At 38.3% G+C, this 25,485-nt stretch overlaps 1 protein-coding gene across 1 annotated transcript; it reads right to left on the reverse strand.

The window, feature by feature from the left end:
* Window positions 1–19,034: 19,034 nt before the first annotated feature.
* SERTM2 (serine rich and transmembrane domain containing 2) lies at window positions 19,035–19,558 on the reverse strand. Its single transcript, XM_082716799.1, has one exon. It carries the CDS (start codon window positions 19,425–19,427, stop codon window positions 19,155–19,157), a length of 273 nt encoding a protein of 90 aa, XP_082572925.1. The 5' UTR covers window positions 19,428–19,558; the 3' UTR covers window positions 19,035–19,154.
* Window positions 19,559–25,485: the final 5,927 nt, after the last annotated feature.

A 25,485-nucleotide genomic window follows, 5' to 3' on the forward strand; every position in this document is an offset into this window, starting at 1 on the left:
AATTGTAGATTAGATACAAATCTGTTGGTTACGGTCTCATCCTAAACTATTTGCTAATTACCTGTAGGAAAGATCTGGTATAATTTAAATCTGGAGTTTGTAGCTTCTTGTCAATTTGCAGATGTAACACAGGGACCTTTTCTCCTGTTATTCTATCATGCTCTTCCTATTAGTTACAATGTTATATGGAGATACAAGGGAACAGTAATGTTCTGTTAGTGATGGGATTAACATAGGAAAAGCAAGTGATACATATTCAATTGTCCCTGATTCCGAATCTCATCATTATTGCATTAGTCACTGCTGTGTAACTACCTTGTTCAGATTGATTATATACATGAATCCAATATAAATGAGCTCCTTCCATTACATTCTGAAGAAACAGTCATCAGTATATTTAAACTGCTTTTTAAACATTTCCTATGGTTCTTTCCCTAATTATCACATGTATCTGAATGGCAGCAAGTTTTCCTTTGTTATGTCCACTGTCATTTCTTCTACCTTCAAATTTGTGCTACAAGGCTACATTTATGATAGCACCACTATCCCCATCACAACCTGCTATGATAGCAATAGCACACATATAATTTAATAATGATCAAGCAAAATGAAAACTCTGATTAAAAATAAATGGAGGGACACCTGGGTGGCTCAGACGGTTGAGCGTCCAAATGTTGATTTTGCCTCAGGTCATGATGTTAGGGTCCTGGGATTGAGGCCTGCATCAGTCTCCGAGAGGTACAGACTCAGCAAGGAGTCTGCTTGATATTCTCTCTCCCTCTTTGCCTCCCCCAAAGCATGTGTGCATGCTTTCTCTTTCTCTCAAGATAAATACATAAATACATAAATCTTTTAAAAAATAAATGGAGACATTCAAACCTGAATTCCTACTAGCAAATGAAAAAGATTATAAAGCGGTCCTAGGATATATGATAGAAGAAAGCATCTGTTTTATTCCAAAATTATTATGATTATCCTTATTTTCCTCAGGTAAAGTAAAATCTTCCTAACTTAGGTTCTATCAAATCAGAAATTTTCAGAATTCAACAACTGCGAAGAACAATGAGGAAAAACTTTGGTAAATAATGAATACATAAAAAACAATGTTACTATCACATTTAGGCTTGGAAGTGAACAACTTGTTTATTAAAGCAACCTCCCAACTGTTAAAGGAGCCTACCCTCTCTGTAATGACAACTAAAATGTTCACAGTATGTATCAGTCTTTGATGTCTTTTAGCATCCAGTTGGGGGTAACCAGGATGAACTGCTTCTGGTTGGAACAGAGTAGGCGAGCCAGGTTATGGAATTAGATCTGCCCCCTGAGCAAATTCAGCTAGAGGCCCCAGAGGAAATGCAGTATGAGAGTCAACATATGGTATTTAGCCGTGCAGTCAGCTATCCAGTATGACTGGACATCTGCTAGGCACCAGGTTCTGTGGCAGTCACTGAGAATGTAAAGATTAATGTCTTCCATCAAGAGGCTCACGTCTATGTAAATGAATAGATTGCAGTACAGTGATTAAATGCAAGAATATAAGGGGTGCCCGGGTGGCTCAGTGGGTTAAATGAAAGAATATAAGCAATTATATCCACCGAGTCACACAGAAGCAATAGACCTTGATATTGGGGACAAACCAAGCTATTTTGATGAATGAATGGCAATACATTAAAGGTACAGACGTGGAAGGGGTTTTCCAGATGGAAGGAGCAGAATGTGATCTGGAATGTATCATGAAAGAGAAAGTAATGGCTTGTTTTTCACTCTCTTACCATTGTCTTTTAAAGAGCCAAAGTTTTGCGGACACCTGGGTGGCTCAGTAGGTTAAGTGTCTGCTTTCGGCTCTGGTCATGATCCCAGGGTCCTGGGACTGAGTCCCACATGGAGCTCTTTGCTCAGCGTGCAGCCTGCTTCTCCCTCTTCCTCTGCCCTTCCACCCCACTCATTCTCTCTCTGGAAAATAAATAAATAAAAATCTAAAAAAAAAATAAAGAGATGAAATTAGATGAAATCCAATTTATCATTCTCTTCTGTTACGGACTGTGCTCTTGCTGTCAAACCTAAGAAATCTTTGCCTAACCCAAGGTCGCAAATATTCTCTCCTATATTTGCCTTTAGGAGTTTTAGGTTTGTACATCTAGGTGCAAGATCCATTTTGAGTTAATTTTTTATATGGTGCAAGATATGGATCAGAGGTGATTTTTTTGCTTATGGATATTCACTGTCATTTATCAAAAAGGCTTTTCTTTATCCACTGCTTTGACTTTGCCCTTGTCAAAAATTAGTTGTCTGCAGATGTCTTGGTTTATGTTTGGACTCTGTTTTGTTCCATTGATCTATTTGTTTACCTTTGTGCCAATAACATACTGTCTTGATTCCTATAGTTTCATAATAAGTCTTGGAATCAGATGTTATCCCCTAACTTTATTCTGTTCAGAATGATTTTGGCTATTCTAGGTCTTTTGCATTTCCATATTGTAAGGGCCCAGGGCAGCCTACCCTCAAATACACCACAATAGCATACTGATTACTTTGAATTGAAGCTACTCAGGAAAAAGCCAGTGCAAGGACACTCAGATCCCCTCTCTGTCTCCCTGAAAGCAGGAAATAAATCACCCATATGAAAAATACCCTCCCCATATTAAGAAAGAAAAAAACATTCTTACCACCTGAGATAGGGACTTTAAAGTTGAGAAAGATGTAGAAATAAGCCTTGTTACTTGTTACTAATCTACTCCCTCAGCCCAAATTCTGCTTAGAATTTCTTACTAATTAAAACTCCCAGGGCGCCTGGCTGGCTCCGTTGATGGAGTGTGCAACTCTTGATCTCAGGGCTGTGAGTTTGAGCCCTGCACTGCGTGTAGAGATTAAGTAAAAATAAAGTCTTTAAAACAAAACAAAACAAAACAAAAAACAGGACTCCCAAACCCCTGTTTTCCTTATCCTGTAAATTTCTCATACATCTATTGTCTCTTTGAAATGTATATACACCGCCTGTCTTAGTCATTTCTTTAGGTTCCATTTTCATTATTGGGCCTCCATGCATATGTAATAAAACTTTGATTTTTTACGTCCTGTTAATCTGTCTCCTGTCAATTGAATTCATAGTCCAGCAGGAAAACGTTGAGGGCATGAGGGTAGGAAGGATTCTCCCTTTCCAACAACATGAACTTTAGAACCTCCTCATCAATTTCTTTAAAAAAAAAAAAAAGCTTACTACAATTTTGATTGATATTGTTTTGAATTTATCAATCATTTTGGGGGAGTTCACATCGTAACAAGAGTTCTCCAAATCATGAACAGGAAACATCTTTCTATTTATTTTAGTTTTCTATAATTTCTTTCAGCAATTTTAGTGTTCAGGTCATTCACATCATTGGTTATATTTAGTCCAATAGCTTGTTACTAGTATACAAAAATGCAACAGATCTATATTAATCTTATATCCTGCCATTTTGCTAAACTCCCTTATACATCTTAGCAGCTTTTTTTTGGTACGTTCTGTTGGATTTTCTACATAGACCACCATGTTATCAGAAAATAGTTTTATTTCTTCCTTTCCATACTGGAGGCCATTTATGTATTTATTTTTTCTTTCTGGATTGCACTGATCAGAGTGTTGAATAGAAGTGGCAAAGCAGACATTCCTATCTTGTTCCTCACCTTTGGAGTGAGGCATGAAGTTTTTCACCATTAAATATGGGATTAGTGGTAAGGTTTTGGACATGACCCTTAATGGGTTGAGGAGGTTTCCTTCTATTCTTAGTCTGTCAAGTGTTTTTACCATTAATAAATTTTGTCAAATACTTTTTCTGTGTCTATGAAGATGATCATATTTTTCTCTTTTTAGTTTGCTAATATGATGAATTATATTGGTTTGTGAATGTAAATCTAACCTTGTGCTTGTGGGATAAAACCCACTTGATAATGATGGGCTATATTTTTTATACCTTGCTAGATTCATTTCCTAAAATATATTATAAATTTTTATGTGTATGTTTATGAGGTTATTAGTTTATAATTTGCTTCTCTTGTAATGTCCTTGTGTGGTTTCCATATCAGGGTAATGATGAGTTCAAGTATTCCTTTTCTTAATTTTTTTGGAAGAATTTATATAAAATTATTATTTTTTTTAAAGCTATGATTGAATTTATCAGTAAAGTCAGAAGGGCTGGGGTTTTCTTTGTAGGAGGATTTTTACCTGTAATATATATATTACAGTTTATCTTATGTGATTATTCTGCTTTATCTTGTGTGAACTTTGGTAATTTGTGTCTTTCAGTGAATTTGTTCATTTTGCCTAATTCATCAAATTTATGGGAATAGAGTTAAATTATTCCCTTATCACGTCTTTTACTATCTGTAGAATCTGTCATGATATCCCCTCTCTCATTTCAGCTATTTCCAGTTTGCATCTTCTCTCTTTTTTCCTGATTAATCTCACTAGTTGTTTTCCAATTTTATTGGTCTTCTCAAAGAACCAGATTTTGGTTTCATTGATTTTTCTCTTTTGTTTTTCTGTTTTCTATTTCATAAATTTCTGCTTTGATTCTCATTATTTCCTTTCTTTTGCTTACCTTAGGCTTAATTTTTTCTTTTTCTAGTTTCTTTTTTTTTAACTTTTTAAAAAAATTTATTTATTTGACAGACAAAGATCACAAATAGGCAGAGAGGCAGGCAAAGAGAGAGAGGAAGAGAAGCAGGCTTCCCGTTGGGCAGAGAGCCTGATGCGGGGCTCGATCCCAGGATCCTGGGATCATGATCTGAGCCAAAGGCAGAGGCTTTAACCCACCGAGCCACCCAGGTGCCCCCTTTTTCTAGTTTCTTAAGGTGCACAATGACATTACTTTGAATGCATCTTTCTTTTTTAATAGAGGCATCTTGTGCTATAAATTTTCCCTAAGCATAGTTTTAGTAGCATCCTGTAATTTATTGCCTTCGCCCCGCAAGGACGACAAGAACCCTGGTTCGGATGCATCTTCTCTCTCTTTATTTCTGCAAGTCTACACACTTATATACGCTTACATGACCAATCAGCGAGCAGGGTACAGGAGGGAGCGAATCAGGCTGTGCACCTAAAGGAACAACTTCGCTAGCAACCAATGCTGTTTACTTCCTCTTTGGGCATTCCGCTTAGTCTCACGAGGCAATCCTAACCTGGCAACTAGCCAGGCGCCATCTTTTAATGGCGGAGGCCGCCCTGGCCAGGGGCCTGCCTCCGACAGTAATTTTTGATAAGTTGTGCTTAAATTACATTTAGTTAAAATTATTATTTAATTTTACTTTTAGTTACTTATTTGATACATGCCTTATTTAGAAATATCATTTCATTTGTAAATATTATAAGAATTTCCAAGGATCATTTTGTTACTGATTTCTGATTTAACTCCATTGTGGTCAAAGGACAAACTTTGAATGACTTGAATCCTTCTGAATTTATTGACATTTATTATATGGTTCAGAATATGGTTTGTCTTGGTAAATATTACCTGAGCATTTGAGAAGAAACTGCATTCTAGTGTTGTTGGATTATGTGTTCTATACATGGCAATCAGGTCAGGCTAGTTGATAGTGGTGTTTAAGTCTACTGTATCTTTGCTAATTTTCTACCCACTTGTTTTACCCATTATTCAAGAAGGACCATAGGGACTCCTAGATTATAATTGTGGGTTTATGTGATTTTCCCTGCAGTGCTATCAACTTTTGATTCATGAATTTTAAAGCCCGGTAATTTAGTGCATAAACATTTAGGATTGTTGTGTCTTCTTGATTAATTGACCCCATTGTCATTACAAAATTAAATATTTATTTATTTATTTATTTATTTTTAATTTTTATTATTTTTTTATCTGACAGACGGAGATCACAAGCAGACAGAGAGGCAGGCAGAGAGAGAGAGGGAAGCAGGCTCCTGGCTGAGCAAAGAGCCCGATGTGGGGCTTGATCCCAGGACCCTGGAATCATGACCTGAGCCGAAGGCAGAGGCTTTAACCCACTGAGCCACCCAGGTGCCCCAAAATTAAATATTTAATCCCTAGTAATATTTTGTTCTGAAATTGACTTTGATATTACTATAGCCACTCCAATTTTCTTTGTATTTTTTAAAAAAGATTTTATCTATTTGAGAGAGAGAGAGCACGAGCATGAGCAGGGGGCAGGGGCAGAGGGAGAAGCTCTGAGCAGGGAGCCAGATGTGGGGCTTGATCTCAGGATCCTGAGAACATGACATGAGCAGAAGTCAGACACTTAACCAAATGAGTCACCCAGGTGCCCCATGACCTTACCCCCACTTTCTTTTATTTATTGTTCTCATGCTATATTTTTTCTATTCTTTTACTTGGGACCTATTTGTATTTTTTAATATTTAAAGTGTTTTTCCTGCCAGTAGCATATCATTGAGTCTTAACTTTTTATTCTTTTTAAAAAAATTTTAAAAATATCTTTTTAAAAATAATTTGAAAAAAAATATTTGACAGAGAGAGAATAAGTTGGTGGGTCAGAGGGGGAGAAAGAGAGAATCTCAAGCAGACTCCCTGCTGAGAATGGAGCCCTACATGGGGCTTGATCTCACGACCATGAAATCATGACCTAAGCCAAAACCAAGAGTCAGACACTTAACCGACTGTGCTACCCAGGCATCCCTTCAGTTTGTTATTCTATGTGACAAATTTAGATCTTTAGATCATTTGCATTCATATGATTATTGATATGGATCTCATTTTATCTCATTTGTTGGATATACTTAAGGGCAGTCCTCTGCTGGTCTCTGGGGTCCTGCTTCTTTCTTATTAACTTTTGTTGCATTGGTGTCTCCAGACTCAGCCATATCAATAGAGAAAGTCCACTGGCCTTTGCCTCAATACCCTATGCTATGGTTCTGAAAATCTCTTAAAGCTAAGGCCATTGTAGGAGTCATTTCATTTGCTACTCATATCTACAAACAACTATCCTTAACTGCCTGATAACCAGTGTCTTGAAAACCACTGTTTCATGTGTTTAACTTATAAAATTATCCACGTGTATAATTTTATTCATCGTTTTATAATGGACATTTTCAAACATAACCAAAAAATTGAAAGCACTGTACAGTATGCAAATGTATACCCACCACTTATATTCTAAAATGAACACTTTGCAATATTTTCATCATACAACTTCCTATTTATGCATCTCTTTATCCATCCCTCAAATATTCTTAGTTTTTGATGCATTTCAAAATAAATTGAAAATAGCAATATAATTCACCCTAAACAGTTTAGCATGCATACCATTAATTAGAGCTTAAAAGTCTAAATTTTGACAAATTAAAAACCTGTGTAATGCTAACCTCCATCAATCCGTAAAACATACCTATCATCATAAGAAGTTTCTTCTTGACTTTCTCTGTTGATACCCACCCCCATCTCACCAAAAAAAAACTACTGTTTAGACTTTTTTCACCATAGGTAAGATTTGCTTCTTTTGAATAGCACTCTCAGATAGAAAAATAATGTGAGTCAAAATTGTAACCCACATGTGCAATTTTAAGTTTTCTATAAACCATGTTACTAAAAGTAACAAGAAACAGATGACTAAGTTAAATAATGTGTTTTATTTAATCCAAAATTTCCAGAATGTTCCCATTTTCAACATCTAATCAGCATAAAAATCATGAATGAGATATTTTACATCCTTATTTTCATGGTGTGTCTTTGAAATCCAGTGTGCAATTTACAGTTATAGTACATCTTAGAGTAATTACATATCAGAAGCCCCATGTAGCTTAGTAACTCCCTGTGCTCAGTAGCCCCTCATAGCCAGTAACTATTGGATTGGACAGCACAGTTCTAGAAATTAATATAAATGTGATCATAAAATACCTACCATTTGTCTAAGGCTTTTTTTACTCAAGATGTTTCAAGAATTTTAATATTTGTTCACATATCACTTTAATAAAAATGAGAAATAAAAACTGAAATGATGGAAATAAGATGTTTAAAAAGAGTATTATAGAAGATGAAAGAAAAGAAATTATACTGAAAAATTCTACTGCTCATTGTATTATGAAAGAGACTAAACATGCTGATGAACTTTACCCTTTACACTAAGTAAAATATCTTAATGTTGTAAGGTGAATCACTAAAAAATAGAAATAAAATACCTAATTTCCAAATTAGTAGAGAGAACAGAAAACAATAAAAAATTAAGCTACTGAATGAAATATGGGAAGGGGGAAGCAAATAAAAGCCAAGAGAAATAATACAATGATAATGATTAGTCAAAATATATTGGTAATCCCAGTAAATATAAATGGGCTGAACTCACCAGTTAAAACACACAGCTTTTAGGTGCAATAAGAAAGCTAAATCTAACTAATATTGTACTTGTAAGGTACAAAGCTAAAAAAAAAAAAAAAGATACAAAGTTAAAAAAAGAACACATACTATAGGTAAAAGTATGTGAAAATATACCTGGCAAATACTAACCACAAGAAAGCTGTTGTACTTGTATAATACTACAGTAAACACTCATCAAGGAAAGTGGATAAAGCAAGTGTGATACAGTAGTTTCCCCTTCTCCATGGGGAATACATACTAAGAGCCTTAGTGCATGCCTAAAATCAAGGGTAGTACTGAACCCGTATGTACTGTCTTTTCCTATATGTGTGTACCTGTGATAATGTTTAACCTATAAAAATAGGCATAGTAAGAGATTAACAACAATAACAATGAAATAGAAAAATCATAACAATATATTGTGATAAAAGCCATGTAAATGTGGTCTCTACATGATGAGATAAAGTGAGGTGAATGATTAGGCATTGTGATGTAGTGTTAGGCTACTATTGACCTTCTGACTGTACATCAAAAGGAAGATCATCTGCTTCTGGACCACAGTTGACCATGGGTAAATGAAACTGCAGAAAGCAAACTGTGGGGGGGGGGTGTGTGTGCTGCTGTATATTTATACAATGGAACACAAGAGTGAAAATTAATGATAAATATCAGAAACCTAATAAGCATCATCATCATCATAAGTTGCAGAAGGATATGTACATTATAGTATATTCATATGAAGTTTAAAGGCATGCGTTTTAATATGATATTACATATCATATGGACACATACCTATGTAGGAAACAAATTAAATCATGCATTGTAATAATGAATACCAATTTGAGAATAATGTGTCAAATGCTGGCTTCTCAAATGGCATAAACACAACTTGTGGAGTTTATTTGGGGAGAATACCACCTTCCCGAAGCTTTGGTAGTATCTCAGAGGGAGAATGGAAAGGTCAGAATTTATTGAGAATTGGAAGTTTTGTTCAATGTGGGTCTTATAGTGTGGGATCTTGATTAGGACTGGATAAGGACCATGATATAACAGTGCAGGACTGGTGACAACAGCAATGGGAGGATTTTGGGAGGTAGTCAAAGAATCTTAGGGCAAAACCTGTCATTGAGAGACGCCTGGGTGGCTCAGTGGGTTGAAGCCTCTGCCCTTGGCTCTGGTCAAACAAACTGCCATTGTAACTTTCTATTGAAAAGTTGGTGAGTCTTTTTGGAAGTTGCTAATAACAAACAATCAAGCCATTTGCTTGGACAAGAATCTCCTGAAAGAGTCATCATATTAATGTCAAGAAGAAGGCATTTGTGGGGTGGGGGGGTAAGTCATTTCAGTCCTCAGTGTCCAAAGAGAGTACGGGTGATGACTTCAGTTCTCAGTAGTTAGCTCTAGGGCAGAGGAATAGAATTAAGTGGGAGAGTGCAGAAACATCAACTCTGCCTATAATATTTTATTTCTCTTAAAAAAGCTGAAGCTAAAAAAAAAAAAAAAAGCTGAAGCTAGTATATTTCAAAGAGTTAAGACTTGCCAAGGTGTAGTAATGGGTTTACAAGTAAAATGCGATATCTTTTCTAGTATTTTTTTGCACATTTCTGTAGGCTTAAAATTTTGAGTAAATTTTTCTTACAGTAAGTTCTATGCCCAATGTGGAGCTTGAACTCTCAACCCTGAGATCAAGAGTTGCATGCCCCACTGACTGAGGCAGCCAAGTACTGTTGTGGGGTGCACGGTTGGTTCAGTCAGTAGAGCATGTGACTCTTGATCTCAGAGTCATGAGTTCAAGCCCCACACTGGGAGTAGAAAGTACTAAAAACAAACAAACAAAACTTTTAAAAAGGTACTATTGTTTCATAAACAATGGCCAATTCTTTATGTCCTTTTTTTCAGATACCATATAGATCGTTATTTTTCTGATTCAACATCACAGATGGTCCAGTTATATTACAATTGAAGTAGTTGATGTTTCAGTACATTCTAATCATGGTTCTCAGGCCATCTAGTTCTACCTTGGTCAACTTCATAGGAACTCATCACTTCCCATGTCTTGTCAACCAAAATTTTACAACCTCCTCTCAATTTGTATCAATGTCAATTTATGTTGATTTTTTTTCTATTTAGAAGGTCATCTTGTATTCATATTTTCCATGGATTAAAGAGTGTCTTTATGTAGAGATGTACCCACACACACACACACAGCTCATATGTTGTATGTACATATTTATACACATGCACACATATAGAATCTTACAATTAGAATTCTCCCAGGCCATCTTCTTAGCCAGTATATGAATTGCTCCTATAGAATTAAGTAGGAAGTAGAGGATAATGGTAGCAAATGGCTTCTGGAGTCATTTGGCGATGGGTTAGAATGTCAGTTCTGTGTCATTTATTAGCTGCATGACCTAGGGCAAGTTATTTAACCTTTGTAAGCCTCAATATTCTTCTAGGTAAAATGAGGATAATGGATTTTGTTGTTTAATGTGTATTTTGTTGTTTAAGTAAGAATGGATTTTGTTGGATTTTGTTGTTTAAATAAGAATGCATGTAGAATATTAAGCATATAGCTTAATATATAATGAGTCTTCAAAATATGTTAGTGATTTTTATTATCATTATCTCATAATGGTCATTAGCCTTCTTGACCTGTTTCAACAATAGCCTATTCTACAAAAAACAAACAACAAACAAAAACCTGCTGTATTTTGGAGAATCTTCATTACTAGAAACATAATAAGCTAAAAGTCTTTGTCTGTAAACCCTACTCCCTTTATTTATTTTATTTTACTTTTCCAACTCCACTCCCTTTAAATTACAAACATAGGGTTCACTGCTCGGCTGAGAGCCTCCATCGCCCCTCTCTCTCTGCCTGCCTTTCTGCCTATTTGTGATCTCTCTCTCTGTCAAATAAATAAATAAAATCTTTAAAAAAAATAGCTAGCAGATTTCAGCATCACCTGCATATTTATTAGACTGGTAAACAAGTATTGGATATTCTGGTAGTCTGAAATGTTAACATTTAAAGGGCTTGATTTAGGTGTGTAATTAACCTGTTTCTAGGCATCTAATGAGTTTTAGTATCTAAGGTTTGGGGTAAAAGAAAGTCTTATATTTCTTTTATTAACCTTTGTGTCCAAGTTTCGGCTTTTGCCAAATTCACCATTTTTGCTCTGTTTTGCCTTCTGTGTTTGTAGTCCATCTTCTGTCCCTTCGTTTACCAAAGTACTGATATTCCCAGGCAGCATGAGTTGCAGACTTTAATGGAGGTTTGGGGGGGGGAATTGAGGAGGGTTATATTTTAGGCTATCACAGCAAAAGGCTTAAAATTGAATATTAACCATTGCTGTTCTTCAAAGTTCTTCTAAGGGAGAATCTTCATTGGTTCTCCCTCTTGCTTGGTCCCTAGCCTCCTGCCATGTTGCTAGGTCCCCTTGTCTACTTTGTACTTTTTTTTACCTGTCATGTCTAGTTCATGCCCAACAATCCTTCAAACGCATGTTCATTTCTTATGTTACAGTTTATCCATCTATTTCTTGCTTCTAGCTCAAACCAGCTATACTCTGAGTGTTATCTTTCCACAACTGAAATGGCCTATTAATACGTGTTCTGCCAGATAAGGACAGTTTTCTTCCTGAGAGGAATTCTGCTTCTAGCTAGCTCTTAACAGTAACACTCTACTCATGCTATACAGACATGGTATAAGGAAATATACCAATGTCCATAACAAAAGATCTATGGCATGTATGTTTCCACTAGCCTTTCTGCCACAGAAGACATGAATCAGCCACAACATGCTTTTCCAAAAATGGCTCAAAATCTTTCTCCTTCATGGTTGTAGCTCCTGCCGAAGATCCCTTTCCATTAAGGGTCCCGGATTCTACCAGATATCCCCTTCTGTGGTCCCATGATTTTGGGAACCAAAGAAGGTCCCAGCTGCTGAGCTCTGATGATATTACCTCTTCCCATGACTTCTTAAGCTCTAGGATTGGTGGTGCCTTTCTGCTTCTGCTCATCTGTAGGTTGTTTCACTCTTCCCAGTTTTCTTCTATCATATGTATCAAGTCTTTGTATTAAATTCCCTCCATTGGAAAGCTAGAGTGGTTTTGGTTTTTCTGATTGGACTGAATGATATAACTACTTTTAAAGCCAGTAGTATGCTTTATAGCTTTTTGGTAAAATCTTATTCAGGAAACCGCTAGTCAGATCTTTAAGCCATCCCAGTATGGCTACTTACTTCTGTGCTGGAGATTCCCTGTCTTCCCCACGTGCATGTGCATAAAACTTCTCCACTCTGCTCTTTGTTTAGGAGGCTGACCTCTACAAACTGCATTACCTAGGCTTGTTTGCCCTGTGGCATCCAGGTAGATTCTGTCTGCAACAGCAGAATAGAAGGTGGAGGACAAAGTGGGATATTTAATTCTTCAACCCCCTACTGGCTTTGTCTCTTTATCTAAGGCCATAGGTTTTTGGTTTCTTCCTCATGGCTACATGTCAGGCCAGATTCCAATCATGATTCCCTCCCCTTGCCCCCTTCAAGCCCAGGAGTGGTCATAGAAGCTTTCTTTTGCTGCTAGTCCTTAGGTGCTCTGCCATCTGTTGTTAGCCCTTAATCTTACCAACCCCTTTGTAAATCCTCCTTTCCTTAAAGTTTCTTTACTCTCCCTTTTTGATAATGCCACCTGCTTTCAGCTGGAGCCATGATCCACACAATCACATTCTTGTGTCTGCCAACCCACGCTTTGTCACTGCAGACTCTTGGGATCCTCTTTATATTATTCTATACCTGTACCTACACTGCTCCTTTAGTTTCTGGCTTCTGATTATTGGCTCTATTCCCGTCTTATTTCTGGTCCTGCTCTGAACCTTTGTACTTACTGTTTGATTTTGGTCTCCGCAGGCTGAAGTCCTCCCTCTCCCCAAAGGACTTTCTATTTCTGCTCCCAAGCTTCTCTGGGCAATCTTAGTTTGAAAACCCTTAAGCCTAATCTTCTTTCCAACCTGCTTGATAAGTCCCTAATCATCCCCAAACAGGGAGGAGCATATTTGGACTTATTCTGTATTACATTATTGTCCTTTCTTAAGTCTACTCTACAGCCTCCTCCCTGGGCAACCACATCCTCGAACACCTCTGATGTATATGTTCATGTGAGCTCCAGACCTGTATATTCAATGGTCTATTCAACACTGCATATAGATGCCTCAGAGGTACATTAAGTTGAACATATCTGAAACCAAATTCACATCTCCTTTGATCCAGTTTTCCTCCAGTGTTCTGTGTCTCAGTGAATAAAGCCACCATTCTTGTTCAAACCAGTCATTCTAGACTCCTTCTTCTTACTTACCCCACTTACTGCTTATCTAATTCACCACCAAGTAATGCTGATTTTATCTTCCAAGTCTATCTCCAAGCTACCCACTTCTCTTTATCCCTACCTACTACCACTTGGTGGCAAGTCTAAGGTATTACTAACCTTCTGAACCACTGCCATGGTCTGTCAAGTGGTCACCCTACATCCACTCTTGCCACTCTTCAATCTGTCCTCCATAGTCCTGCAAGAGTTCTCTTCCTCTTTGTACTAAAAATAAAACAAAAAAAACCTATAGCATTGTCCACAATAGAAGGTTTTCCCCCTTCTCTCCTTTTATACACCTGTTAGATTTTAGTTTAGATAGTATCTCCTCAGTCAAGTCTTTCCTGACACTCTAGGCCTGGAAGGGCAGCATCCCTGCCATTTTATTTCTACCCAAGCACTCTATGCCTTGTCTTTAGAACACAGTATCCCCGTTACAATCTGATTGGTGTTGTCTATCCCAGTATGCTATAACCTTCACCAGGGCATAGGCTGTGCCTTGTGTTCACTGCTAGCATACACAGGAGGTGCTGAATAAATGTTGAATAAGAGAATAAATGAATGAATGAATTTAGGTACTCATTATCTTTGCCAGATTGCAAACTTGCCCACTGCAGATTAGATCTGCAGAACCTAGTCTAGTATACTGTAGGATCTGTTTCTTTTATTCTCCTCTGTGTCCATACTTGATGTCCTCAATAATTACTGGATGTGAAAATGAATCAGAATACCTAGAATTGCTCAAGTTATCTTTCAAAATCTCCTCACTTATATTTAATAGGTGTACTTCCTTGTCCTGCCATACCTATGTTCCATATTTTTGTCTCCTTTTCCTACAGGTACAACAATTCATTCTTTGTGGCTGGAGGACCCTCTTTTTGCCAACAATTCTCTTCCTTTTAATGTCATTGCATCTATTATAAAGCACAAATAGAACTGTTGTTTACACGTAGAACACTACACAGTTTTTTAAAAGTGCACTATTTTTACCTAAGAGGGGGATGTTCTCTTTTCTAGGGGTGAGACGGGAGATAATCATGCATATGATGAGGGATTGGCATTGCCTGTGGGCGTTAAGTCAACTGATCAGAGGATTGGGATTTGCATTGTGGGTGATAATCCATCCATATTTCTGCCTCTTCCCTTCATTCATATAAATTAAAGCTGCAGGATCTGCCTTTGTGTAAACTTCCCTACAGTCTGTTAATATGCATTGCTCTGGCTATAAAATTGAAGAGATGGAGGAATTCTGCCTATTTGTTTTGAATTTGGGCACAGGGAGTTAATCATCTAGAGAGCTCAATTGTTGCTGGCAGAACTTGGAGTATTCCAGCATGGAAAGCTTTGAAATATCTATTCAGTACTCAGAAAGCAAAGCATGGTGGGATGAGTACTAAACTAGGAGTTCAAAGACTGACAGTGTCACCTTGACTCAGCCTGTGTGTAACCATGAATGCCTCCCTCACCTCTGTGTTCACGTAACACAGACTATAATATCTCCACCCAGTTACTCACAGGGTGGCTGTGAGGATCAAATAAAGAAAGCACAGGGAAAGGTACATTAAGAATGATAACCTATGAGGGGAGGGAAATGTTGAAAGACTGATATTTTAGATGCCTTATCTCACTCTTGGATCACTTTCACTGGAAGCTGGCATTCATTATCTATTTTTCACATCTTACTACTATAGAAACAAGTGCATCAATAACTTTGCAAATCAGAAGAAAATAAAGGCTGGGAAATTGGGGAATAAGAAGAAATAACGACATCTCAAAATTATGAATCCCACAGGGTGTCTCAGTCAGTTAAGTGTATGACTCTTGATTTGGGCTCGGGTCATGATCTCCAGGTCATGAGATCAAGCCCTGAGTCAGGCAATGTGCTGAGTGCGCACGTTCTCACTCTCTCTCAAAAATAAAAATAAAAATTTACAAACTCCACAAATTGGCAGCTGTTCCAATTTATATCAGAGTGAAGAGACTAATGTTCTTTACATTCTTCAGACAATAGATATGTGTTATCAGCAAACCAAGAAGTTTATTTTCCAGGGATCAAAAATGACATGCTAAATAATAATTGAAATATTAGGTTTGTTTTTCTACCATATGAATCTATCTGAAATATTGACAACTTCAAACAAAAGAAACCAAATTTTTTTTACACAGTTCTTCATTTTGTTAAAAAAAGTTCCTTTACTACAAATGCAGGTGAATAAATGTATTACTAAATATAGCCATTTCATTGAATCAAGTGGACCTCTCTGACCTACGTAGTAAGTACAGTGGGGTCAAAGTCACTTATGAGTCCAAAGCTTCAGATTTGGCATGGATAGAAAGGTTAGGCTGGATGAACCCATCTTTACTTGATTAACCTTAATATTTCCTGCCTGATACATAATACACACATCTTTTTACAATATACCTTGTTTTATACAACCCATGATTCTGAAATGTATTCAAAGTACATTTTTAGAAATTGAATTACTTTTAAACGTATTAGGAGAGTGTACCATTTAGAAAGTTCATATGTGAGTCTTCTTTTTATTAAGTTGAATTATATGAAATTGTGGAGAGTTGAGCACTTTTGACCTATGGAAATGACAATTTCCTATGGGCCCGCATAATAAAAAGTAAAGAATCACTCTTTCACCTTAAAACAGAGTACATCTACACATAAATAACCTGTTTATATACATTTAGGTTATTATGCAACTTTTGGAGAGTGGGGATGGGGGAGGGAGTTGCCAAGTCTGCATTTTGGATAGATGGATAAATTCAAATTATGCCCACTGATTGCTCTAGCTGCCTCTTTGAGTAGTAATATATGTTAATGAATATATCGAGGGGTAGAATAAAATTAATACAAATGGAAAAATTATTGTCTTTACAGTAATTTTGCTATGATGAAAACATTCGGTTTATTTTCCTAAAGATTAAGTACCATGTGAGTCACCATAATGACACATCTGCTTAGATGCAGCTCCATTTATGTTATCACTAGAAATTGCGTGGGGGGGCATTGGTTAGCTCACCATTTTAGTGCAACTGTGCTGTGGGTTTTGGTTAATGCTCAGTGAAGATCTGGATCCCATGGGGAAGTTGTGATGAAAGAGGGTGGTTGTTTTCCAGGTGAGTAACCTAATCATAAATCAGGACTCTTCATCCAAGTCAGTGATTAAAGAGCAGTTTTAAGCTCCAGAAATTAGGGTTCAGGAGGTCAGGTGGACAGGAATGAATTTGTAGCCTGTCTTTTCATCAGCTCTGGGAACAAGATATTGAGTATCTTGCTAGTCACTGCTGTTGAAAGTCTCATAAGTTCCCTCATGTTATCCAGCCACTGACTTCCTAACGGTAAAGTGCATTCAAATACTGCAAGTGCAAAAGAGAGAGCCTGGAGCAAGGGGATATTTATGTCCTTAAGAAATTGTGGGAAACATTGCCAGCCCTCGATGAAGTCCATGTAAGGCTGCTAAGAACTAAAATGTTGAAGGGTATGTGGAGTCTGGCTTTGAAGGCAGACACAACTTGAACCACCAAATGTAATAATATAAGCGTCACTATGCGTTTTGGAAAACATAATGCCTAAAGGGAAGTACATGCCCTATTGGAGTCTTAGCCTGCCTGCCGATCTCTTCTGAATGGTGCAGAAATCAGCTGCCAATTCTCAAGGTCCGCTTATTGTAACAAGTGAGCCAGAGGCAGCAGACTTGCTGCTAAGTTTAGCTCTGCATGTGGGGATTTCACACTTTGCAGCCCCTTGGAGAGAAGAGTATTGGCAAATGACTCTGTATAAAAGTAGAAAGCACTTGGGAATTTCACCACCAAAGCTAGATTTAGATCAGAGTAAAGGGGCCAATCTAAATTGGTAACAGACTAGAGAGAGCTGTGTGTCTGACGGAGGGCGCATTAACCCAGTCCAGACCATTTCTCCCTCACCACACCCGCAGTTCCCGAGGGAACACCCTGTGACATTTGATGACCCCCCTTTAGGGGCCAGAGAGAACTATTTTTTAAGGCGGGTAGAATTATTTTAAGCAGGTAGAAATTGACAATGTGCATGTTCGTTTTTTGGCGGCGGCAAGTAGATGACCTGCCTTCTCATTTCTAATTTGTAAACAGGACTCATCTCCTTTGGTTCCCTTTTGGAACATTCGTTTTTTAAAAAAATCAAATTCTGTACTATTGGCATACTAGGCTACTTATGGGAGTGGAATTTTTTAAAAATATATTTTTCTTATAGGTAATAAGCGAAACACTTCCTCTTTTGGCAGGGATCAGGAAGGGAAACGCCTTTTCCAGGAAAGACAAATGTGACATTTGAGGACATTGATCTTAATAAGGATTTGCAGGAGGGTGGTGTTTAGTCTTTTCCTCCTTTGTCTTTTTCTTACACTCAGATCTAAAAGGAGCCCTGTGACTAAATAGCTCTCTGATCATTTTTCAGGAAAAAAAAAAAAAAACCTGGCACCCAGAGGCTTGAATGTTTTGTCCAAAGCCACAATCATACAGTGACAGAATACCAAGATTATTTCATTTCTGCTTTAAAGTCTAGTTGGGTCTTTTTTGCCAGGGCCATCTTTAAACAAAATTCATATTTTGGTGCAACTCAATCCTGGAACGTGACAGGGAGGGAGGAAAAAGGTAAAGAAACTGCACGTATAATGGAAGTTTCGTTGTCATGACCACATTTGGACTTACTTTTCACTTGGTTTGGGGGAAGCTCATGATTCCGGATTTTTGTAATACATCTGCAATTATCTAAGTTTTTGAAAGTCTAGTAATAGTAATAACACGGATATAAAATGCACATTTTCCCTCTCTAAATGAATTTGTTGACTAGCAGCTTCTTTCTGCAAACTTGCTCTTTAAACATCAACAGTTTCTTTAAATCTCTTCTTTGGTTTGGGACAAACCCAATGGCCTTGGATGATAAAATCATAGTTTCTTTGGGAAAAGGGTTTGTGGTCCCTTCTATTAACCTCTGACATGAATTAGCTTCATGTCAGCAGAGGCCAGTCTTTAGGGTCCAAGTGCTCAATTAAAGCTTGTCCTTTTCTCAGGGGTACTCTCTTTGAACCATTAACCCCCGTGAAAGCAGATCTTTCTTGTTCTCGGAACTTCCAGGGATCCTGTGTTTTTTACAATAGCTGCATATGAATTTCTGTGGTCTGAGGTTTGCTCAGGGCCCAGGCTCTCTTTGGTTACTATGGCAACCTGCCCTCCCAACCAGCTGCCATTTCCTTTATTCCTGGCACAGAATGAGTCTTAAGCCTTTTAGATATCCCACAAGCAGAATCAAGATAAAGAACAACACGCGCGCACACACACACACACACACACACAAACCATGAACAGCTTATTCAATAAACAACTTGTTGATTTCCCTACACGAGAAGCCACCTGCAACAAAATAAACTTTCCCCGACATCAACATCCAAGGGTTTACTGAGATCCACTAAAGCCTGTCGTCAGCCTGGCTTTACGGAGTGGGGATTCGACTCTGCATTTCTACATCTGTGAACTGAGGGACACTTTCGGTGCTCTCAGAAGTGATGGGTGAGATGACATGTTTGAGCCGAAGGAGCATCGTGAAGAGCAGGATAAGGAGAATGGCCAGGAGGCTCAGGAATAAGCCCACATACATGTAGAGGTTGGAATACTTATCTGAGGTGGTGTCGACCTCTGTTGCCAGGGTGGGGAAATGGGCCCGGCCAGTGAGATTTCCATGGTACCTGAAATGCACCTCCGTCATCACTCAAGACTTCTGTGGGTATCTGTTTTTCTTTGCCTTCTATTGCCCTCAAGGCATTCCACAGTCACTCAGACCGTCTCTGAATACACTGGAGGTGTTCTAATAATCTTACGCAAAGCAGTTACGACTTGAACCAAGTCAGTGGTGCACAAGCAGGAAAATGGTGATGTTCTAATTTGGCAATGGCCACACTCTGTCCAGCACCCCTATCCCTCAATAGGTTTTGTCAGAAATTCTTAATCATTAAAAAATATATATATAAATAACTCTTATTTTCCACAGTCCTACTCGCATACTGATTAAAACAAATAATGGTGAAACTGCTCTATAATACTGGTATGGGCACAAGAGATCACAGAGTGTGATATCAGGCTTTTACTCTACTTTGATGGTAGGAGAAAGGTTCTCTCTTTTACCTACGGTTCATCTAAGTGTGCACACTAATCACGTGGATTTAACTGGGTTCTTCTGTGAGGAGACTTTCTAAAGGATTTTGTGTATTTCAGGCTCAGCATATCTGAATTTTCACCCTTCTTGTCTCTCAGAGTCTCCCCTCAGGATGGAGCAGGTAAGGTTCCTGCCCAGCTGCCACGGCTTGAGGGCTGTAAGTCGAGAGAACGTGTGTTGACGTCCCTCACTGTAGGCTGGAGGAACGTGTTGGGTAATTCTCAGAAGGAGGAGACCTCAGAGATACCCGCAGCACTCTGTCCAGGCTCAGAAGATTTGACTCTTAAGATTCTTCAACAGATTTATACACCTGAAAATCAAAAACAAAAACAGAAGATTTAGGTATCTAAGAGAAACAGATGTCAATTTCTTTTGGGATACAAATTAAGGGACATGTTGCAAAAATGTTTGTTAAGGGCAAAGTAGTTTTAAAATGATATCCTGAGTTTTCAATTTGCATGCCTTTTGCTAAGTGGTAAATGGTTATTAAAGAAAGGAAAAATTCAGATCACTGTACAGCAACTAATAGCTAGGTTAGATTAGGATGGTATTTTCCAAACTAATTGGTCATAAGATTTACCCAAGGTACTTAATAAAATAAAGACCAAGGGCCCCAAAGTAGAATTCCTAAATCATAACCTCCATAGTAGGGGCCTGGAAACCACTCTGGAGAGTCAGATTTTATTGGTCTGGGGTGGGGTCCAAATACTGGTATTTTTTAAGAGCTCCCAAGTGACTCTCACATTGCAGCCAAGATGAGAACTGCTGCTCTGGCTTAACCAGGAAATTTTAGCGCTGAAATAAAGAAGACCTAGGGGTGCCTGGTAGAGCATGTGACTGTTGATCTCAGGGTTATGAGATCAAGCCACACGTTGGGCATGGAGCTTACTTAAAAAAATAAAATAAAGAAGACCCAAATCTAAGGATTCATTTTTCAAACTCCAGGTCCCCCTGCCATGATTCACTTTAATGAATCATAGAATTTTTAGGAACGCAGGCTTTCCCCAACTTTGTTTTTGTGTTTTTTCTCTCTCATTTAGGTCTGTGGAGTGGGGATGTACTTTTTAAAATAGATTTTATTTTTATTTATTTGAGAGAGAGATAGCAAGAGGGAGCAGAGCAGGAGGGAGGGGCAGAGGGAGAGGGAGACGCAGGCTTCCCACTGAGCTGGGAACCCGATGCAGGGCTCAATCTTGGGACCCTGGGATCATGACCTGAGCCAAGGACAGATGTTTAACTAACTGAGCCATCCAGGTGCCCCAAGAATGTACTTTCTTTCCCCAGTATTTGTAGATCAGAAGGAATTGAGAGGGTATGTCTGTTCCAAACAAATAACTATACCTTCCATTATTGGTAAAGACAGAGCCTTGTCTTTATTGGTAAAAACATTGCAGTGTGTGATTGGGGTCAACTACTTAATGTTGACATCTTCCAAAATGATTTAGCTTGTCATGCTGAACATGAATTTTGAATATGGATGACTAAAATAACCAATATAAACCCCCATCACCCATCAAGCTTCTCTGTGTAGTAGTAGGAGAGAGCTGACAATGTAGCCTAGTTCTGTCTCTTGTTAACATACCAGAAGAGAGTTCATAGAAATAGCTCCCACGATCATACTACTCTTACAATAATCTGAAATTGTGCCCCTAGCCTGGGAGCACTTAAAATTTGTATTCACTTGTCCATACTATACTTTCTGTAATCAGCATTCTTAGTCTACCAATCTACTGCTCTGTCTAGCAGAGCCATCTGGTTCATAAGAAACAAGGGTGAAAAGACAGGCTATCTTCTCACTGTCTTTGGACCAAAGGTCTAGGAAACATTTTTCCACTACTTAAAGCTACATTTATTTTGATTTCTGTTTCACTAGCAAGTAGAAAAGACAATCACAGTAGATATCCTTTAGTTCCCTAGAAACACCATCTCTCAAAGGCAATGGTTCATCAGAGTAGCTTGTTACCAATGCAGATTTCAGGTCTGTTCTTGGGAGCTGCTCCTCCACAAATGACTTGGTCCTTGACCTTGCTTGTTCTCTTAAATCCAGTTTTTCTCAAGGGCGTGATACATGGCTCAAGTCCCCCATGTCATTTGAAATGTAGATTTCTAGGCCTCTCCTTGGGCCTCCTGAATTCTAATAGCTTGTATCATGGCCCAGGAATATGCATCCTAAGCCCAAGTTTTTCAAGTGGTTCTTCGTACACCATGGCCCAGGAATATGCATCCTAAGCCCAAGTTTTTCAAGTGGTTCTTCGTACACCGAGTTTTCAAAGGTAACTGTAGGTCTTTCTCTCTAGATATCCCAGCCAAAGAACATAGCTAATTGGTCTTATCAGTGGATTGGGGCCCTAATTAAAAAAAAAAAAAAACAACTATTTAAAACAGCGTTCTGGGTTGAATTGTGTCTCTCCAAAACATATGCTGAAGTCCTAACACCTTAAACTGGTGAATGTGACCTCACTTCAAAATAGGCTCTTTGAAGATGCAATCAAGTTAAAATGAGGTCATTAGCTTAGCCCTCATCCAATTTGACTTGTGTCCTTATAAGAAGGGAAGACAGAGACAGAGATTGGAGTGATGTATCTGAAAGCTGAGGAATGCTGTGGGTTGCCAGCAAACCATAGAAACTAGAAGAGCCAAGGGAGGATTCTACCCTACAGACTGCAGAGAGAACATGGCCCTGCTGATGCCTTGATTTCAGACTTCTGGCCTCCAGACCTAGGAGAATAAATTTCTGTTGTTTTAAGCCACCCTTTATGTGGTACTTTGTTTATGGCAGCCCTAGGAAACGAATACACAGAGTCATCACCTGGAGTCCCTAGTGTTTTGGAACCCCTGGGGCAGTGTTTCTCGATGTGGTCCCAGGAAGTCCCTTCATCAGAATCACTGGGAGATGCTTAGGACATGCAGACTGCAAGGTCCTCTTCCTTGTTTTTTAGATCAGAATCTCTGGGGCTAGGACCCTGAAATCTACATTTGTGATAAGGTAACCACTTCGAATTTCGAAGCACACTCTGAAAGGAATGGTTTCTAGTCCCTGCTGCGCTCAGGATCCCTTAGGAAGAGGTTTGAAAATGTGTGCACCAGGTCCTTCCCCTAGAGGCTCGGATTCAGTAGGTCTGTGTGGGGCATGAATGTCTGTAATACTTAAAGCCCCACAGGTGACCTTGATCTGTAGCCGGAGCTGAGCAACACCCCTCTCCAAATACAGGAGAGTGCTTCAGATTCAGGACTCTGATGGTCCTGGGCAGCCCACATAGAGGAGAGAAGTGGAAGGAAAATAAACACTCACTGTTGGTGTCAGCCAAGGGGAGATGCCTCTTTAATGTTGGAGTATCTTTTTAGTCTACTGCAGACCTCAACCACACAGATTTGCATACTTCATAACATGCATGGAAAAAAAATAACACTCATGGACAAACATCTGTGATCAAACACCCACCAACTTTCAGATTGACAATGATTAATAATTTCCATAGATATCTACCTAAGCTCTTCCCCATCTTGTCCTACTGCTTACTGCTCCCCCCAAAATAATAAATACTCCAAATTTTGTGAATCATTACCTTGCTTGTATTTACACACACACACACACCTATGCCTAAATAATATGTTGTTTAGTTTTGTTTTTAACTTCATAAAAAAAGTATCGAGCTCTTTTTATTCTGCATTCTATTACCATATGATTTCTCTACAACTTATCAAATAGGGTGACAAAGGAGTCAAGTTTTGGAGGCCCACATATTGCTTTTGTGGATTGTTATTGCCTTTGGACTTCACACCATTCTCCTTAGCTTGGCATTCAAAACTGACAATGCCCTGGTCCTGGCTGACTTATATCCTTCCACTACCTTCTGTTCCCAACAAGCTGGAATGTTCACTATCACCTACATCCCTGCCTTCCTTTTTTATTTGACCAGTTCCTTTCATCTTTACATATCTCTGTTTGGGGAAATGCTACCATTCTTCATGGTTTGGCTCATGAAACTGACCTTAATTTCCCACCTAAATCCTAATTTCCACATGCTCTGTATCACTCCAAGAGAATTTACATGTCTAATATTGTAAATATCTATTTTATGTGGTTCCCCCCAAGTGGTAATATATAAACCCCTTGAGGATCTTTTTTTCAACATTCTATCCCTTGACCTTGCTCGCAGTAGCTGTTTGATAATTATTGAATAAATGCATGGGTACAAAGAAATGTACCTGCACTGACAATTTGAAGAGAAGCATAGTTTTATTTTTGTTCTGACTGCTCATATACCTTGGAGAACAGCTGGAAATTCCCTTTTCTTTTCATTGCTCTTTCCCATCTCTTACTGTGCAAAGGAAACTAGATTCCTGATTATAATCTGGAATTAAGGAATAATCACTGTTAGAAACTCTGCTCTTGAATTACTACTATCCATTATATAATTTTAAAGAACAACATGGGATGGGTTTATAGACTTACATTTTAGGAAGTTTAATTGTGTCTATAGATGCTTTTCAGTAACAACTGATAATACGTTGTCTGCTTCCTACACATTTGACCCTGAATCTTCTTCAGGTCTGAATATTTATTAAATATTTATTAGAATTCTCTAAAGCTTGGAGAAGTTGTGTAGAACAGTGATCTCATGTCCAGTTGTCAATCTCTTTACACATTCCATTTGAGGGTTTGGAAAACTAATCACATATTTCTTAAAACCTCTATAGTCTGCAGGAGACCAAACACCCTGGTGAATTCAGAGAGGTCTATTGATTTAATTTCTGAAATCCATTAAGGACTTTGAGATGAGTAAACGAAAAGTGAGGTACTGGGGAATCCCCTTTGTTACTCTGGTCCTATACCTGTGACAGCTTCTTGTCAGAGCTTTCCAAACAGGATTGCCATAGCTCCCATTGCTAACTAATTAATGGGTTGCACAGATAATGTGATTGCTCTGTTCAAAGCTCTGCACCATTTGTGAAGAAAAAGCACAGCGCAATTTCCAAAGGAATTGACATTCTATTGCTTCTGAAGGATTTGATTTTCATGGACAGACCCTTACACAATTTTAGTATCCTGCAGTCTTTACTTAGAAGCTTATAAAATAATCACCAGACTCCAGTCTTTGTAAAAGTGATTGAAAGCTGTGGAGGGATAAGGAGGGGAGTGAGGAATAGGAAAAAGGGTAAGGAATTGGGGGGGGGGAATGGAGAGAAAGTGGGAGAAGGGAAGAAAGGAAATGTGAGGAGTAAGATGATGAGGGATGTATGAATAAGAGGTGGGAGAGAATGATTGACTATGAAGCAGAGATCCAGGTAGGGATGCAGGAAAACATTGGGAAAGGAGAGAGGAGGAAAAAAAGGGGGAGGGAAGTTTGGGGGAATCACAAAGGCAAAGAGATTAATTTAAATAATGGTCCAATGTCCACCATTAACTTGAACATTTGGTTCTCTTCACGTTTCTAATGTAAATCAAAATACCCACAAGGGATGTGAATGCACCTTTGGTTTTCTGATTGCATGTTTTGTCATTAACTTGGTAAATAAAACTCTTGGTAACCAAAAAAGAAAAAAGAAAGAATTATTGTGTTTTGGTCTAAACATCAAAATGCCAAGTCTTTGGCAACGTTCCAGATCA

Source organism: Mustela nivalis (genome assembly GCF_964662115.1).
Source record: "Mustela nivalis genome assembly, chromosome: X".
NCBI lineage: Eukaryota > Metazoa > Chordata > Mammalia > Carnivora > Mustelidae > Mustela > Mustela nivalis.

Bases quoted from the DNA above. Each gene is read 5' to 3' on its own strand.
- SERTM2 (XM_082716799.1), bottom strand. From the start codon at position 19,427: ATGACGGAGGTGCATTTCAGGTACCATGGAAATCTCACTGGCCGGGCC.